The following is a 16831-nucleotide window of genomic DNA, read 5'->3' as shown; positions in this document are numbered from 1 at the left end:
TTGCAGTAAGGCTCACTGTTTCTTTCCCTGAAGGAGTGCTCAGATTGCTGACCTACAGCAGAAGCTGCTGGATGCGGAAAGTGAAGACAGGCCAAAACAACGCTGGGAGAATATTGCCACCATTCTGGAAGCCAAGTGTGCCCTGAAATACTTGATTGGAGAGGTAAACATCACTCTAACCAGCAGTTAGGGGGCTGGCTGTGTAGATTGAAATGAGATGTTAGCCTTGAAATATTGTCATAGTGTTATTGTCACTTTTCATGGTAGAAACCCCAATAACACTAACATTAGAGAGTTTAGTAGATAAAGGTTGGTGTAAGCAAGTACAGGCCAGTCACTTACAAAAATATAATATGACTCACAAATTGATGCCGTCGTGACTGGCCTATAGCAAGTGCTGAATGCATGTTAGCTGTTGTTATTAGGAAAGACCAAAATGCCATAGTGGGTCACTGGCTAAACATCAACTGTTATACTGTACTACTTTTAAAAACCCCATGAGATGTATATTCAAAAATTTAAGATCCAGTCTAGAAAAGGGAAAACCTAAGCATCTTTTGACATATAAAGATTCATTTTAAGGAAAAGCCATCTTTGCTGACCTTAAAATGATATGTCACCTTACATTGTCACCAGAGGAATGAAAATTGAGTGCCTCTGGTGATTGAAGCATTTTCACTCAAGACAAGCATACAAACTCCAAACCTACAAGTTTAAACAGTGCTACCCTTTATACATTTTTGTGTTAGCTTAGCAGATTTGTTCTACTAAGGAAATCTTGATCAGTCTTGTGAACACTGATACTTATGATGTTCACCATCTGGGCTAGTAGTGAATGTAAAACTAGGCCAGTGTAGCCTGAAGAGCCAGATCTGCAGTCTCAGTCTACGAGTTCTAACATGTGAATATAGACATTCTGAAATGGGACATAATTGGCCATAAGGGTGTGTCCTGTGGATTTCACTTAAAAATTAAGGAAGAACTTCTTAAATATCAGAATTTGTAATTGTCAGATACTGTTCGGGTTAGGTTTACTCTTACCTTGAGGCAGAGCAAGAAATAAAATGGCCTTAGCAGTGGCTTCTAGCCCCAAGATACATGTCTCAGCAGAAATGTGGACTCTTGGCCTGAGAATAGAACAATAGTATATTTACTATTCAATGTTGGAATCCATATGACATGAAAAAATAAGAATAGACTTGGACGTGGAGGAATTTTTCTCAGACCCTTTCAAGAAAGCTGACATTATCCTGCCTATTGAAAGGGGGAAAGAAAGGTGGTCATTCTTCAAATAAACTGATCTTCTTTTATTCCTTCCAGCTGGTCTCCTCCAAAATACAGGTCAGCAAACTTGAAAGCAGCCTGAAACAGAGCAAGACCAGCTGTGCTGACATGCAGAAGATGCTGTTTGAGGAACGAAATCATTTTGCTGAGATAGAGACAGAGTTACAAGCTGAGCTGGTCAGAATGGAGCAACAGCACCAAGAGAAGGTAAACTCTAGCAAGCCAAGAAGCTACACTGTGAAACTATCATTGCCTTGTATCGTTAGTTTTTTTTAAAAAAGTGGGGATATAAAATTGCTTTCAAAATCTATGTGGCCTTTTCTAAATTTTGCAAAGAAGAAGAAACCTGAAGCAGAGATGTGACTTGTCTAACTTTATACATACCAGTGACAATGGCTCTTAGTTTCCAACTTAAATATGAATATTAACATGCTGAGAAACAGGCCCAGCGTGGTGGCTCATGCCTGTAATCCCAGCACTTTGGGAGGCCAATGCAGGCAGATTGCTTGAGTCCAGGAGAGTGAAACCCCATCTCTACAATAAAATACAGAAAATTAGCTGAGTGTGATGGTGTGCACCTCTGATCCCAGCTACTCATAAGGCTGAAGTGGGAGAATCGCTTGAACCCATGAGGCAGATGTTGCTATGAGCCATGATCGTGCCACTGCACTCCAGCCTGGGCAACAGAAAGGAAAAAAAAAACTATGCTGAGAAATATCCATGCTGTACTCACTACTTCATGCCATGAGAGCAAATGAGAACAGTTTACTTCTAAATCACAAGGGAGCAGTCACCTGGATCACTGCTTGAACTAAGTCAAAATTTCTTTTTCCCTTTGGTACCTTTGTTACTACCCATTGGGTCGTGTCTTTCTGTAGGTGCTGTACCTTCTCAGCCAGCTGCAGCAAAGCCAAATGGCAGAGAAGCAGTTAGAGGAATCAGTCAGCGAAAAGGAACAGCAGCTGCTGAGCACACTGAAGTGTCAGGTATGATCAAGAGGGAGAGGTCTCCAGAGATGAGTTTCACAGTACTGACTGAGAATCTTGTCTCATTTAGACCCTTGTACTGGCAGCAGATAGTTAATTACCTACTGGAAAAAAGATATATAATGGTAGCCTCTACTGCCTTTAGGCCCTATTTGATCATGTTAGGGGTACTTAGAGTGTAGCCACATATAGGAATAACCTCATTTTTGGTACCAAAATGGCAGCACATACTCCATACCAGACTCTGAGGCCTTGTGGTTCTTGGCGTCAACCCTGAACTCTAAAGAGTTGAGGAAATGAAATCATCCAGTAGTTACTTAGAATCCTAGGGACATTCAAATCTGACATATTTGTAAAACGCCTGGGGTCTGAATATCTTCCAGAGGCTAGGAACACCACACCCTTTAGTAGCATGTTGCAGCACTATTTTAGTCTAACTTAGAATCTTTTTCCTGAACCACCAGTCTGTAGGGTTTCCTTGGCACCTTCCATCTAAGACACAAGCAAACTAGTTAAGGTTGTATGCATGGATCTGGTTGTCTTAGGTGCCAGGTAGTTCAGTCAGGCTTATTAAAGTGGCAAGTAAACTGCCTGGTCTGTGTTAAGAAGGGTAAAGAGAAGCATCTATAGACTTCAAGAAAATAGAGCTAAGTTTCTGCGGGTTTCTTAATCAGCATCCCAATGTGAATAAGGGATATGAAGCTAAGGAGTGGAAAAGAATAAGGAAGGCTTGTCAGGCAGAGTCCGTGGTTCCTATGAGTGTGGTCAGAGCTGCTGGGGAGCATTGGAATAGAAGTGGCATTCAGGTCACCTAGGAACTGGGAATCAGACATTTTTCTGGGTGCCAATGCCTGCTGTGCAAAAACCATCTGCTGCCAGCAACTTGGCAGCAGTATGTTTTCATCTATGTGAGTTGTTTGGTAACCCACATGTAGTGCCCAAAATAACCCCACATATCACTGCACTATCTGGAAATAGGATGAAGAACTTGAGAAGATGCGAGAAGTGTGTGAGCAAAATCAGCAGCTTCTCCGAGAGAATGAAATCATCAAGCAGGTAATAGTTTCCCACCCACTTGATAAGCCCTAAGAGACCCTGTTGCTACTGAGGCCAGCTCTTGGGACCAATCCCCATTGTGGTGACTTGGCTCTATTTCATGAGGTCTATATTTAGTTTCCATGTGACCTGTGCATTTCAAAGTGGAATAAACATAAAGTTTTTAAATTTGCCATTTTCTGAATCTAATATTGTTGATATTGGAAAGTGGGAGTCAACGTACTCTACTATAATCCTGCCTCACTTTACTATGGTTTAACATTGAGCTAGCCTAGGTCTGGTATCTGTTTTAGTCATGAACACTCCCAGAAGCTGCCCTGCATTATATACTTTGTCTCTTCTTTTCAAATAGAAACTGACCCTCCTCCAGGTAGCCAGCAGACAGAAACATCTTCCTAAGGATACCCTTCTATCTCCAGACTCTTCTTTTGAATATGTCCCACCTAAGGTAAAATGATCAGTGCCTGTGATACCTTTGCACAGCGTAGGTTTGGGGTAAGTGTGCTAAAATTGCCCTTTATAAGAGGTTGACAGTTAAAATTCCCAAATTCTAGCATCTCACATTTCTTTGGAGTCCCAGATAAAACTACAGTTCAATCCTAAGGAAAGTAGGCACTCTCACTCCTCAGAAAGCTGACTTTGGGCCACAGACAGGCATTATTTAACACAGCTGAGGAGGAGGAACAGGAGAAAAGAGCAATAATGTTCAGCTGTCCATCCAAAGATACTTATCTCATCATATCATGAGTTTCCCTTTCCTCCCTCAGATTGGTCAGCCTCCAATTTCACTGCCTTCAAAGACTCTGCAAAGCCAAAGGCTAACGCAGAATTCCTTCTGATTGGTAAAGCCAAGTGGGGTGAATTTGAGACAGTCTGAAATCTTTGCTCTGAGAATATATCTGGCAACAGTTACTGGGAAGATATGATGCATATGTAGTTTTTAATTTTTATTAAATAACTAAACTACTCCAAACCTTTTTTCTTAGCCAAAACCTTCTCGTGTTAAAGAAAAGTTCCTGGAGCAGAGCATGGACATCGAGGATCTAAAATATTGTTCAGAGCATTCTGTGAATGAGCATGAGGATGGTGATGGTGATGGTGACGATGATGAGGGGGATGATGAGGAATGGAAGCCAACAAAATTAGTTAAGGTGTCCAGGAAGAACATCCAAGGGGTAGGAGCCAGCTCTTCAACTTTTTTTGTTTTGTTTTGTTGTTGTTGTTGTTGTTGTTTTTGGAGTCAGAGTCTCACTCTGTCACCCAGGCTGGAGTGCAGTGGCGCATTCTCAGCTCACTGCAACCTCCACCTCCCAAGTTCAAGTGATTCTCGTGTCTCAGCCTCCTGAGTACCTGGGATCACAGACATGCGCCACCACACCCAGCTAATTTTGTATTTTTAGTAAAGACAGGGTTTCACCATGTTGGCCAGGCTGGTCTCGAACTCCTGGCCTCAAGCAATCTGTTTGCCTCGGTCTCTCAAATTGCTGGGATTACAGGTGTGAGGCACTGCGCCTGGCCTAGCTCTTCAACTTTGTCAGGGATTCTAATTCTTGGTATTCATTCACTGCCACTGGGATAGTTTTCTGAATCTAGGAATGTGTTGGCCCCATACCCTTTAGCTACCATTTAGAGGCACTGACTCCACTAAAGGGGGGGCTTGTTGGGCCATCTCTGTGTAGAACCTGGGGCTGCTTGAGTGCACAAGTTGGCTTTCTTCTTGTTTTCAGGTTCTTATCAATTTGAATAGGTAATATTCCATACCATTTCATTGAAGCTGATACCAAAATGATCAGAACAATTCTTCATGTTTTTATAGCATTTTACAGTTTATAAACCATTCTCATATATATTACCACTTTTAATCACCACAAAAAATCCAGTGAAGGGCCAGGTGCAGTGGCTCACACCTGTAATCCCAGCACTTTGGGAGGCCAAGGCGGGCAGATCACCTGAGGTTGGTAGTTTGAGACCAGCCTGACTAACAGGAAGAAACCTCGCCTCTACTAAAAATACAAGATTAGCCGGGCGTGATGGCACATGCCTGTAGTCCCAGCTACTCGGGAGGCTGAGACAGGAGAATCGCTCGAACCCGGGAGGTGGAGGTTCCGGTGAGCTGAGATCATGCCATTGCACTCCAGCCTGGGCAACAAGATTGAGATTCCATCTAAAAAAAAAAAAAAAAAAAAATCCAGTGAGATATTCATTATTTGCATTTTCCAGAGGGACCCCTGACCCACAGGAGGGAAACGACCTTGCCCAAGGTCATAAAACTACGTGAGAGTCAGGACTAGAAACCAAATATTCTGACTCCAAGTCCAGTTTGCTTCCCCCACATCATGGTTATGTCAGTAAAAACCTTAGACCAGAAGTTGAGTGGGTACTTTATCTTTGCCTAACAGAGTGATTTCACTCCCTAGACTAAGGAACAAAAGGAATTACAGAAAAAGCTAATAATTAAGATCAAACACATTAAGTTAAGGCTAGTTAGGAACAATCTGACTTAGGCATGCTTTATTTGCTTACACAATGATAGTCCTGCTCAAACCTAGATGTTTCATGTTGAAACATTAACTTCCCAGGCATGACAGTTGGTCCCCAACTGTGCCCTGCAGCCACATTCCACTTAAAGAGAACAGTTCACAAGTTACCTTAGCTGGCTTCCTACGTTATTTGATTTGATTAGCCTATAGCTCATCACTTGGGGAACTGAGCCTTATAAACCCACACCACCAGGATGAAGCAAGTCATAAGGTATAGACAGCCATGGTAGTAAATCATTTGGTCAGTCAGAATCATCAAGAATGCAACGTACCATGTGCTCGTGGTGAAACTAAGAACTCATCCTTAGCTTCAGAGAGTTTATAATCTAATGGGAATACAAGGTAAAGGAATAGAAGCCTACCATAGAGAATATGGTAGCATATTCATCTCAGGGAGATGGACTGAGGAGTTTTTGGTTTGTTTGTTGTGTTTTTTTCTTTTGATACCGAGTTTCGCTCTTATTGCCCAGGCTGAAGTGAAATGGTGCAATCTCGGCTCACCGCAGCCTCCTCCTCCCGGGTTCAAGTGATTCTCCAGCCTCAGCCTCCCAAGTAGCTGGGATTACAGGTGCCCGCCACCACACCTGGCTAATTTTATATTTTTAGTAGAGACGGGGTTTCTCCATGTTGGTCAGGCTGGTCTCGAACTCCTGATCTCAGGTGATCTGCCCTTGACCTCCCAAAGTGTTGGGATTACAGGCGTGAGCCACCGCGCGAGTTTTTAAGAGTGACTATAAAGCCAAACCAAGGAGGTGTAATTTAAGAAAATGCCATGAAAGAGGTGACTATTGCTGTGTTGTAAGACAGAAAAGGAAATACAGTCTTGGGAGCAACTGCGAGACATTTCTGGCACAATGAATGGCATACTCCTAAGACTTGAAGATGGTAGTGGAACACAGTTGGGACACTTAGAGAAAATGGGGTAGAGAGTGTCTGTCTTTCATTCATTTACTCAACAAACATTTATGGACGTTTTACTATACTTGAAGTAGAGAGCATGAACTGAATGTAGATTAAAAGGTCAGCTAAGTAATAGGAAGCAGAGTTGAGAAGTACACACAGAAAAATAGTAGAGGCCAGGCGTGGCTCATACCTTTAATCCCAGCAGTTCGGGAGGCCGAGGCAGGCAGATCACCTGAGGTCAGGAGTTCAAGACCAGCCTGGCCAACATGGCGAAACCCCATGTCTACTAAAAATACAAAAATCAGCCAGGCGTGCTGGTGCATGCCTGTAATCCCAGCTACTTGGGAGGCTGAGGCAGGAGAATTGCTTGAACCCAGGAGGTGGATATGGCAGTGAGCTGAGATCACGCCACTGTACTCCAGCCTGGGAGACAGAGAAAGACTGTCTCAAAAAAAAAAAAAAAAGTAGAGGGCCTAAAGCTCTGGAAAGGAATTTCCAAATGTGAGGTGAATACAGGTATACTTGTCCTCAAGGAAAGCTTCATATATTCATATATTTATTATAGCACTGTTGCTCTAAGCTTAAAAGGGCAACATAGAAGTATATAGCAAATATTGCAAGTAAATAATATTTGCTATTAGTGATAAATCCTATGTCTAAAACAATGAGGAATTATTCTTTTCTAGGCTTTTCCCCGGATTTTATAATTTGGAAAGTGAATATAACTGGACTTTAAAGGGAGCAAGTTAGCATAAAATCTAGTTTCTCTGAAGTTACCTTTTGGCAATCTGAAAGTACATGGATGCTATGACTGCTCTTTGATCAGACTGCTTGCAGACGTATTACCTGTAGACCTTGATGCTTCACAGAGGACCTTTATTATTACTGCTTCAACCCAGCTGAAGCTGGCTGGGACTATCACTAGATTACTGAAAAGGAGACTGAAGCAGGCACCAAAATGATGACTTGTCCAGAGTTAATGGCTTCCTTACTCAGCCACATTTCCTATATGTACTAAGGAGATGCTGGGGGGTAAGTCATGTGCTATCATAGAAAAAGTAGTAACCTAGAAGCCAGATAGACATGGGTCTTGAGTTTGCCACGGGTTCATTGAGTAACCTTGAGCAAGTCATTCTCCCTGGGCCTCAGATGCCTTATCTATGCAATGCAGGGTCTAGAACAGCGGTCCCCAACCTTTTTGGTACCAGGGACCGGTTTCATGGAAGATAGTTTTTCCACAGACTGGTCGTGGGGGTGGTTTGGGGATAAAAGTGTTCCATCTCAGATATCAGTCATTAGTTAGTCTCATAAGGAGTGCGCAACATGCACAGTTCACAATAGGAATCTTACTCCTATGAGAATCTAATGCTGCCACTGATCTGACAGGAGTCGGAGCCCAGGCTGTAATACTTGCTCGCCTGCAGCTCACCTCCGGCTGTGTGGCTCAGTTCCTAACAGGCCACTGACCAGTACTGGTCCCCAGCCGAGGGGTTGTGGACCCCCTGGTCTAGAATAGATTATGAATAAGGTTCCTTCTAGGATTAATATCCTGAGTCAAAGTAACAGTCAAAGTTGTGTAAATGGTTTTAATAACAATGCTTTTTTTTTTTTTTTTTTTTTTTGAGATGGAATCTCGCTCTGTCCCCCAGGCTGGAATGCAGTGGCGCGATCTCGGCTGACTGCAAGCTCTGCCTCCCGGGTTCACGCCATTCTCCTGCCTCAGCCTCCCGAATACCTGGGACTACAGGCACCTGCCACCATGCCCGGCTAATTTTTTGTATTTTTAGTAGAGACAGGGTTTCACTGTGTTAACCAGGATGGTTTCGATCTCCTGACCCCGTGATCCACCCGCCTCAGCCTCCCAAAGTGCTGGGATTACAGGCATGAGCCACCACACCTGGCCATAACAATGCTTTTATATGGTGTTATATGGTATCTGAGAAGTTAGGAGGAATATATGCAAAAGCACCTTGTGAAGCATACAGTATCATGCAGATATTGTTGTTAAAGCACTATAAGCATTTTACAAATATTTTCATTTGTCACATTTGGCAGAAAAGAGGGAACAGGTATTCTTGCCTCTACCTTACTGATGAAGGAATGGCCTGGGCACGGTGGCTCATACCTGTAATCCCAATACTTTGGGAAACCAAGGTAGGAGGATCACTTGAGAGCAGAGTTCAAGGCTGCAGTGAACTATGATTGTGCCACTGCACTCCAGCCTCAGTGACCGAGCGAGACCCCCATCTCTAAATTTAAAAATTAAAAAAAAAAAAGAATGGAGATTAACTTGGATGAAGTGACTTGTCCAAGGTCATGCCAAGCATTAAATATAAGACTAGAGCCTGAGTCTCCAAATTCCTAGTCTGGTATTCTTTGGTTTTTGTTTTTGCCACAGCATCACTTACCAATCCTGGTATTTTTTTTTTTTTTTTTTTTTTTTTTGACCAGATCTTATCCTTCTGAAGTATGAGGTACAGTGTAACACTGAGCTTAGTGCTAGAGGAATTATGGACTCTAAAGCAGTAGTTCTCAAGTCTAGCCACACATTGGAACCCCCAAGGGAGCTTTTAAACATGGAGCCTGGGACCCCACCCCCAGATATTCTGATGTAATTAGTCTGAGGTAGGACATGGCCTTTTTGAAAAGCTGCCCAGAGATTTCTTATGTGCAGCTAGAGTTGAGAACAACTGGCTTAAGTTGAGAACAGAGGTCTTTCAGCTCTACTTTCCACTCTCTACAAAGAATCCCTTGGCCGGGTGTGGTTGCTCATGCCTGTCATCCCAGCACTTTGAGAGGCCAAGGTGGGAGGATTGCTTGATGCCAGGAGTTCAAGACCAGCCTTGGCAACATAGCTAAATCCCATCTCTACAAAAGAAAAAGAAAAAAAAAGAGTCCCCCTATTACTTCTCAACTATGGTGCTGGAACATGCTGGTGGGTTGCCAGCAGTTGTGATACACACACACACACACACACACACACACACCACCCTGTATACATGTAGTAAATACATTTGTAGTTATGCCTGTGATAGTGTCACATTCTGTCTTTGACATTCTAATCTGCTTCCTGGTGTGAGAGAGAATAGGATGAAGTTACAGCTCATGTACGTGGCATTCATGCAACTACATCTGTCATGTATGTCATGACTGTGCTATAATACCACTACCAGGTGTTTATCTAACCTCTTCTTGCTGGAAGACTTCTAATAGGGGGAAGCTCACAGTCTTACAGGACAACCCATTGGACTCCACTAATTGTTAGAAAGTTCCTTCTTGTTTAGCTGAAATGTGCTCTCCTATACATCATCCCAATGGGTCTTGGCTATATAAGAGCCTAATCATTCTTTATGACAGCCCTTCAGATACTGCTCTCATGATATTATCCCTTGGATAAAATAGAGAAACATGGACGAGGTAACAGAGCATTTTTGAAGCATTTAGATGAATTTGTAAATGGCCAAAGGACCTTACCCAGGCTGTAGCAATCAATGGATCACTGTCATCCTGGGGAAGTATCACCAGGACATGTCATAGAACTCCATCTTTCATCCTGTCTTAAAGCAGCAAAGATTTTTTGTTATTATAATGTCTAGCATTAGCAAGGGTGACTAAGAAGGGCACTTCTGGCTGGGCACCGTGGCGCACACCTGTAATCCCAATACTTTGGGAGGCTGAGGTGGGCAGATTACTTGAGCCTAGTAATTTGAGACCAGCCTGGGCAACATGGCAAAACCCTGTCTCTGCTAGAAATACAAAAGATTAGCCTGGCGTGGTGACACACACCTGTAGTCCCAGCTACTCAGTGGGGACTGAGGCCACAGGATCACTTGAGCCCTGGAGGTTGAGGCTATAGTGAGCTCTGATCATGCCACTGCACTCCAGCCTGGGTGACAGAGTAAGACCCTGTCTGAAAAAAAAAAAAAAAAAGAAGGGCATTTCTGTATTGCTATTAGGAATATAAATTGGTATACCTTTCAGGAAAGCAACTTGAAAATACATATCAATAGCCTTTAAAATGTTTCTATCCTTTGACCCAGTAATTATACACATAGGAATTTATACTAAGGAAATAGACATTGGTATGTAAATATATTTATTCGTTCAACAAATATTTTTCTGGGCACCTATGTGCCAGGCACTGTTTCTAGCTGCTGAGAAGACATGAAACAAGACAGGTGAGATTCTTTGCCCTCATGAAACTGGTATTCTTGTGGGGAGAGAGACACAGTAACCAGAAAAATAAAATAATTTTAGATAGTGATGAGTGAAAAAGAAAATAAAATATAGTGAAGTCATAGAGAATGTGGGATGGGAAAAGAGCACTTTAGAAGAGTGCTTGGGGCCAGGCGCGGTGGCTCACGCCTGTAATCCCAGCACTTTGGGAGGCCGAGGTGGGCGGATCACGAGGTCAGGAGTTCAAGACCAGCCTGGCCAACACGGCAAAACCCCATCTCTACTAAAAAAAGAGTGTTTGGGGAGGCTGGGCATGGTGGCGGATGCCTGTAATCCCAACACTTTGGGAGGATTGCTTAAGGTCAGGAGTTAAAGACCAGGCTGGGTAACATAGCAAGACCCCATCTCATTAAAATAAAATTTTGTTTAAAGAAGAGTGCTTGCGGAGCTCTCTCTGAAAAGGAAATATCTAAGCTGAGGCCTAAACAGTGAAGAGCAAGTCAGGAAAAGCATCAGAAGAACATTTCAGGAAAGGGGAACAGAAAATGCAAGACCTCAGGGCAGGAATGAGCTTAGTATCTCGAGGAACAACTAAAAAGGCCAGTGTGACTAGAATCTATTGAGCATAAGCTACAGTCAGGGGATGGGTAGTCAAGGGCCAGATGATGGAGGGCCTTGTCAGTCGTGGTACAGTTTAGATTATATTTCTATACAAGGATATTTACTAAAACATGATTTATAATAGTGAACAATTTCTTTCAAAACAATCTTAATATTTAACATTAGGGGACTGGTTAAATAAATTGACATTATCCCCGTGAGGAAATATTATACACAACTATTAAAAGTCAAGTGTTTTGGTTTTCAAGTTTTGTAAAGTGATACATATTATTTTGCTAATCAGAAAAAAGATGTTATTGTGGTTTCTACAGAGCAACTACAGAGCAAAGGTGATGGTTCTCATATGAAAAAAATGTAAGGGCTTGAATTTGACTATAAGCTCAGTATGAATTCACAAAGATGTGACAGGAAAAAAAAAGCAACTGATTTTAGGCCTCATTAACAGGACTACTGGGTCCGTAACAAGGGAGGTGTTTATCACAGTCCACCTCACAGTGGTCACACCACATTTAGAAAGTTGTGCTCGTTTCTAGATCTCACAATTGAAGAACTTTGACAAATTAGTGTATAGTCAAGGTGGTGAGGATACATGAGAACCATGTCATGTGGTGAATCATTAAAGGAACTAGGTACATTTAACTTTGAGAGGATTTGGACAGAAGGGGACTGGGGAGTAGAAATTATGTTCAGGTTTTAACAGTTACTCTATAGAAGTGGGGTTAAACTCATTCCATGTCATTTTAGATGGCAGAATTGGGTTCTATGACTAGAAGTTATATAGAAACTATTATCACCTCAGGATAAATAGAGCTTCAGATAATTAGACCAGGGATGTTAAGAGGTGCGTCATACATCAAACCAGTCTTTAGATGGTTGCTGAGGTCTCTTCTCACTCTGTTCCTTCATCCTGTGAGCTTGGCCACCTCTATCTTTTCAAAGCCAAACTATCCCACTTTCTTCTATGATTTTTCTTATAGCATTGCTTCCTGTAATTCTGATCACTCACCTCTTTTTTGTTTAACATCCTCTTTATAAAACATACACACTGAATTCCTGAATGTGCATACAAGGCAACATGCTTATCGATTAAACTGATTTAATAAACAGAAAACCCTTATAACAGTGCCTGGCACACATTAATGTTAGCTATCACTACTGCAGCTTTGTTTATAAGAGTAGAAAATGGCACTATCAGGAGAATGGGTAAATTGTGGCAAGTTCATAGAGTGAAAATGAATGGAATCTAGCTATATGTGTCAACATGTAAGATGTCATTTATACAAAGTTTAAAAATGTGTAAGACAATTTCTTGTTTATTTTTGTTTTTTTACAAAAACTCATATGTGTGGCCAGGTGCTGTTGCTCACACCTGTAATCTCAGCACTTCGGGAGGCTGAGGCAAGAGGATTGCTTGAGGCCAGGAGTTCAAGACCAGCCTGGGCAACATGGCGAGACCCTGTCTCTACAAAATCAAAAACAAAAAATTAGCCAGGCGTGGTGGCATGTGCTTGTGGTCCCAAATACTGTGGAGGCTGAGGCAGGAGGATCACTAAGTCCAAGAGGTTGGGGCTGCAGTGAGCTATGATTGCGCCACTGCATTCCAGCCTGGGTGACAGAGCAAGACCCTGTCTCCAAAAAAAAAAAAACTAATGTGATAAGAGACACAGGAATGTTAAATACCTAATTCAGTAGGCTGTTTATCCCTGGAAAGGGAGGAGGCAAATGGGATCAGGAAGGAGTACATAGGAGACCTCGGTTATATCTGCATTTTACTGTTAAGGGGGGTTAGCGGGGGCATGAGTGAGGTTTTCTATTGCTATTGTCTATGCTTTTGTACGCATGAACAAAATTATGGTGCCCTGAAATAAGATGCATTATTTCTTTCTTTCTTTTTCTTTTTTTTTTTTTTTCTTTTTTGAGACGGTGTTTCACTCTGTCGCCCAGGCTGGAGTGCAATGGCGTGATCTCGGCTCATTGCAACCTCTGCCTCCCAGGTTCAAGCGATTCTCCTGCCTCAGCCTCCTGAGTAGCTGGGATTAAAGGCATGCGCTACAATGCCCGGCTAACTTTGTATTTTTAGTAGAGACGGGGTTTCACCTTGTTGGTCAGGCTGTTCTTGAACTCCTGACCTCAGATGATCCACCCACCTCGGCCTCCCAAAGTGCTGGGATTACAGGCATGAGCCACTGTGCCCAGCCAGGATACATTATTTCAAATGGGATCCAACTGAGCCGGGGTACAGTGAAATAATTACTCCCCATCTTTTCTGAACTCCAGATTTCTACCTGACTGCATTTGCTTTGGGACAGCCATTTCAAGCTGTTGACTCACAGAGCTTGCTTACACCTCAAATCCCTAGGCCCTTTTCTGCACAGTCTTTTTTTTTTTTTTGAGATGAGGTCTCACTCTGTCACCCAGGCTAGAGTGCAGTGGTGTGATCTCAGCTCACTGCAGCCTCCACTTCCCAGGCTCAAGTGATCCTCCCACCTCAGCCTCCCGAGGTTGCCACCATGTCCGGCTAATTTTTTGTATTTTTGGTGGAGACAGGGTTTCACCATGTTGCCCAGGCTAGTCTCAAACTCCTGAGCTCAAGCGATCCACCCGCCTTGATCTCCCAAAGTGCTGGGATTACTGCTGGCATGAGCCACTGCACAGTCTACTTTTAAGCTAGATCACTCTCCATATTGTATTTCTGTGACTGAGTTGAGGGAAACCTAAATACCAAACTTACAAACTTACTTTCTTTCTACTTTCACACCTTAAGTCCAGCTTGTCAAATATTTTTGAATTGTGATTCTTTTATCTTACATATTACTCATCCTTCCAGCTTTCTGTCATTGTTAGAGCTGATAAATATGCCTTATAGACTAGTTATGAGATTCAAATGAGATTTTGTATTTATGTACTTGAAAGTACTCTGAAAACTGTAAAGTGCTATCAAATGTAAATGATTTTATTTCATATCATCAGTGATTTATCAAAATGTGGTAAGGACAAAGCCCAGACTAACACTGGACAAAATGCAGAAATGTGAGCTGGATGAAAGTACAGTTTGGTAATTCTAAAAATACTGAGCAACTACACTCAGTTTTTAAATGTACTGAACTATACGACCATCCAGCTCACAGTTCTTCACTTTGCCCATAAAGTTGTCACAAGAGTCTTTGTCAGTTGCTTTGCATTATGCTATCCCTCTGATCTGTCCTTCAAGTATTCTGTCCAAAAGAAAATGGATTTTTCAGCCAGGCGCGGTGGCTCACACCTGTAATCCCAGCAATTTGGGAGGCCAAGGCGGGCTGATCAGCTGAGGTCAGGAGTTTGAGACCAGCCTGGGCAACGTGGTGAAACCCCATCTGTACTAAAAATACAGAAATTAGCCAGGTGGCCAGGCATGGTGGCTCATGCCTGTAATCCCAGCACTTTGATAGACCAAGGCAGGTGGATCGCCTGAGGTCGGGAGTTCGAGACCAGCCTGGCCAGCATGGTGAAACCCTGTTTCTACTAAAAATACCAAAATTAGCCGGGCGTGGTGGCAGGCACCTGTAATCCCAGCTACTCGGGAAGCTGAGGCAGGAGAATTGCTTAAACTCAGGAGGCGGAGGCTGCAGTGAGCCAAGATCGTGCCATTGCACTCCAGCCTGGGCAACAGAGCAAGGCTCCGTCTCAAAAAAATAAATAAAGTAAAAAAGTTAGCCATGCATGGTGGCGTGCACCTGTAATGCCAGCTACTCAGGAGGCGGAGGCAGGAGAATTACTTGAACCTGGGAGGCGGAGGTTGCAGTGAGCAGAGATCGTGCCACTGCACTCCAGCCTGGGTGACATAATAAGACTCCATCTCAAAAAAAAAGAGAAAAGAAAAGAAAATGGATTTGTCTGGCAAGACTTGTTCTCTTTAAACCTGTGACAGTTCTTGGTGATTATTGTTTCACCAAAGAAGAGAGGACTAAGGAGATTGAAGCTTGGTAGATAATAGTACTTTCCATTTTTTTCTAGAAAAGCTTGCAAATGAAGGGAAGTCATTTTAAACTAGTCTTCTAACCGTTTCAGTAATGTGTCTTTCTGCAAACCTGTTTTGCAGTGTTCCTGCAAGGGCTGGTGTGGAAACAAGCAGTGTGGGTGCAGGAAGCAAAAGTCAGACTGTGGTGTGGACTGTTGCTGTGACCCTACAAAGTGTCGGAACCGCCAGCAAGGCAAGGTAGGATCAGTGCTGTTTCCTCTCCCCATCCCTTCAGACCTCCCACTAGTTTCCACCCTCTTTTTCTGCCTTCCGTCCTGAAACCTGGAGTCTCCTGCACAGCTCTTCCTACCCTTCTCCTTCCCTCTGAACCCAGGAAAAGAGACAGTTCACTTCTCAATCCTTTTTCCTTGCTGCTTGCCTGTTCACATACCCCTTTCAGAAACCACAGTGCTTCCCAGGAGATTCCCAGGTATAGAGCTCCCTACCCCCAGGCTTGGCTGTAAAGTTTCGGTACTGTTTTTCAGACGACAAGGACAAGAAAGCAGGCATTCACAGGCATATAGACACGTAGGATCAAACTAGTCCAGAGGTTTAACTGGAACTGTAAGACCCACGTGCTGAGGTAGCAGCTTCCAGGAAGTTAATCCTTCTGACATCTTGAGACATTCGTTACTTAGACTCTCTCCATGGCAACCAGCTAGCTATTGCATGGCTCTAGGAAAAGACCCACAGGAACCAGGCCTTTCTAATAGTCACTGTTGTAAACCAAGTTAATCTGAATGTCCTCTTAATATTGTTCCCAGGAATAGCAAACTCAGGAAAACCAAATGTGCCCTGGGAAGAGCAGCACCAAGCAGGTCAGATTCCTATACCTGCCTTACACCTACCTGTGCAATAGCAAAAATGTATTACCACAGCTCTCTATGTGATACACAATAATTCTAGCAAGCACGGTCTAATGATGATTCATCATGCATTTCTTGAACATCCACATGTGAAGAGTTTCAACCTGCATCTTCCATTAAAAAGACCTCTGGCCGGGTGCAGTGGCTCACGCCTGTAATCCCAGCACTTTGGGAGGCCGAGGCGGGCGGATCACAAGGTCAGGAGATCGAGACCATCCTGGCTAACACGGTGAAACCCCGTCTCTACTGCAAATACAAAAAAATTAGCCAGGCGTGGTGGCGGGCGCCTGTAGTCCCAGCTGCTCAGGAGGCTGAGGCAGGAGAATGGCATGAACCCGGGAGGCGGAGCTTGCAGTGAGCTGAGATCGCGCCACTGCACTCCAGCCTGGGCAACAGAGCGAG

At 43.2% G+C, this 16831-nt stretch overlaps 1 protein-coding gene across 1 annotated transcript in view; it reads left to right on the top strand.

Moving 5' to 3' along the window:
• The window catches only part of KIF4A (kinesin family member 4A), a 134900-nt gene that overhangs the window by 116145 nt on the left and 1924 nt on the right, over positions 1 to 16831 (top strand). Inside the window, exons 23-29 of the mRNA XM_023202397.2 lie at positions 34 to 163; positions 1321 to 1491; positions 2163 to 2270; positions 3249 to 3326; positions 3679 to 3774; positions 4313 to 4501; positions 15645 to 15761. Of these exons, the coding sequence (XP_023058165.2) occupies positions 34 to 163; positions 1321 to 1491; positions 2163 to 2270; positions 3249 to 3326; positions 3679 to 3774; positions 4313 to 4501; positions 15645 to 15761 (889 nt within the window). The remainder of the gene's footprint in view (positions 1 to 33; positions 164 to 1320; positions 1492 to 2162; positions 2271 to 3248; positions 3327 to 3678; positions 3775 to 4312; positions 4502 to 15644; positions 15762 to 16831) is intronic.

This window comes from Piliocolobus tephrosceles, chromosome 12, assembly GCF_002776525.5.
Source record: "Piliocolobus tephrosceles isolate RC106 chromosome 12, ASM277652v3, whole genome shotgun sequence".
NCBI classification, from domain to species: Eukaryota; Metazoa; Chordata; class Mammalia; order Primates; family Cercopithecidae; genus Piliocolobus; species Piliocolobus tephrosceles.
This window is presented reverse-complemented; position numbering and strand designations above follow the sequence as displayed.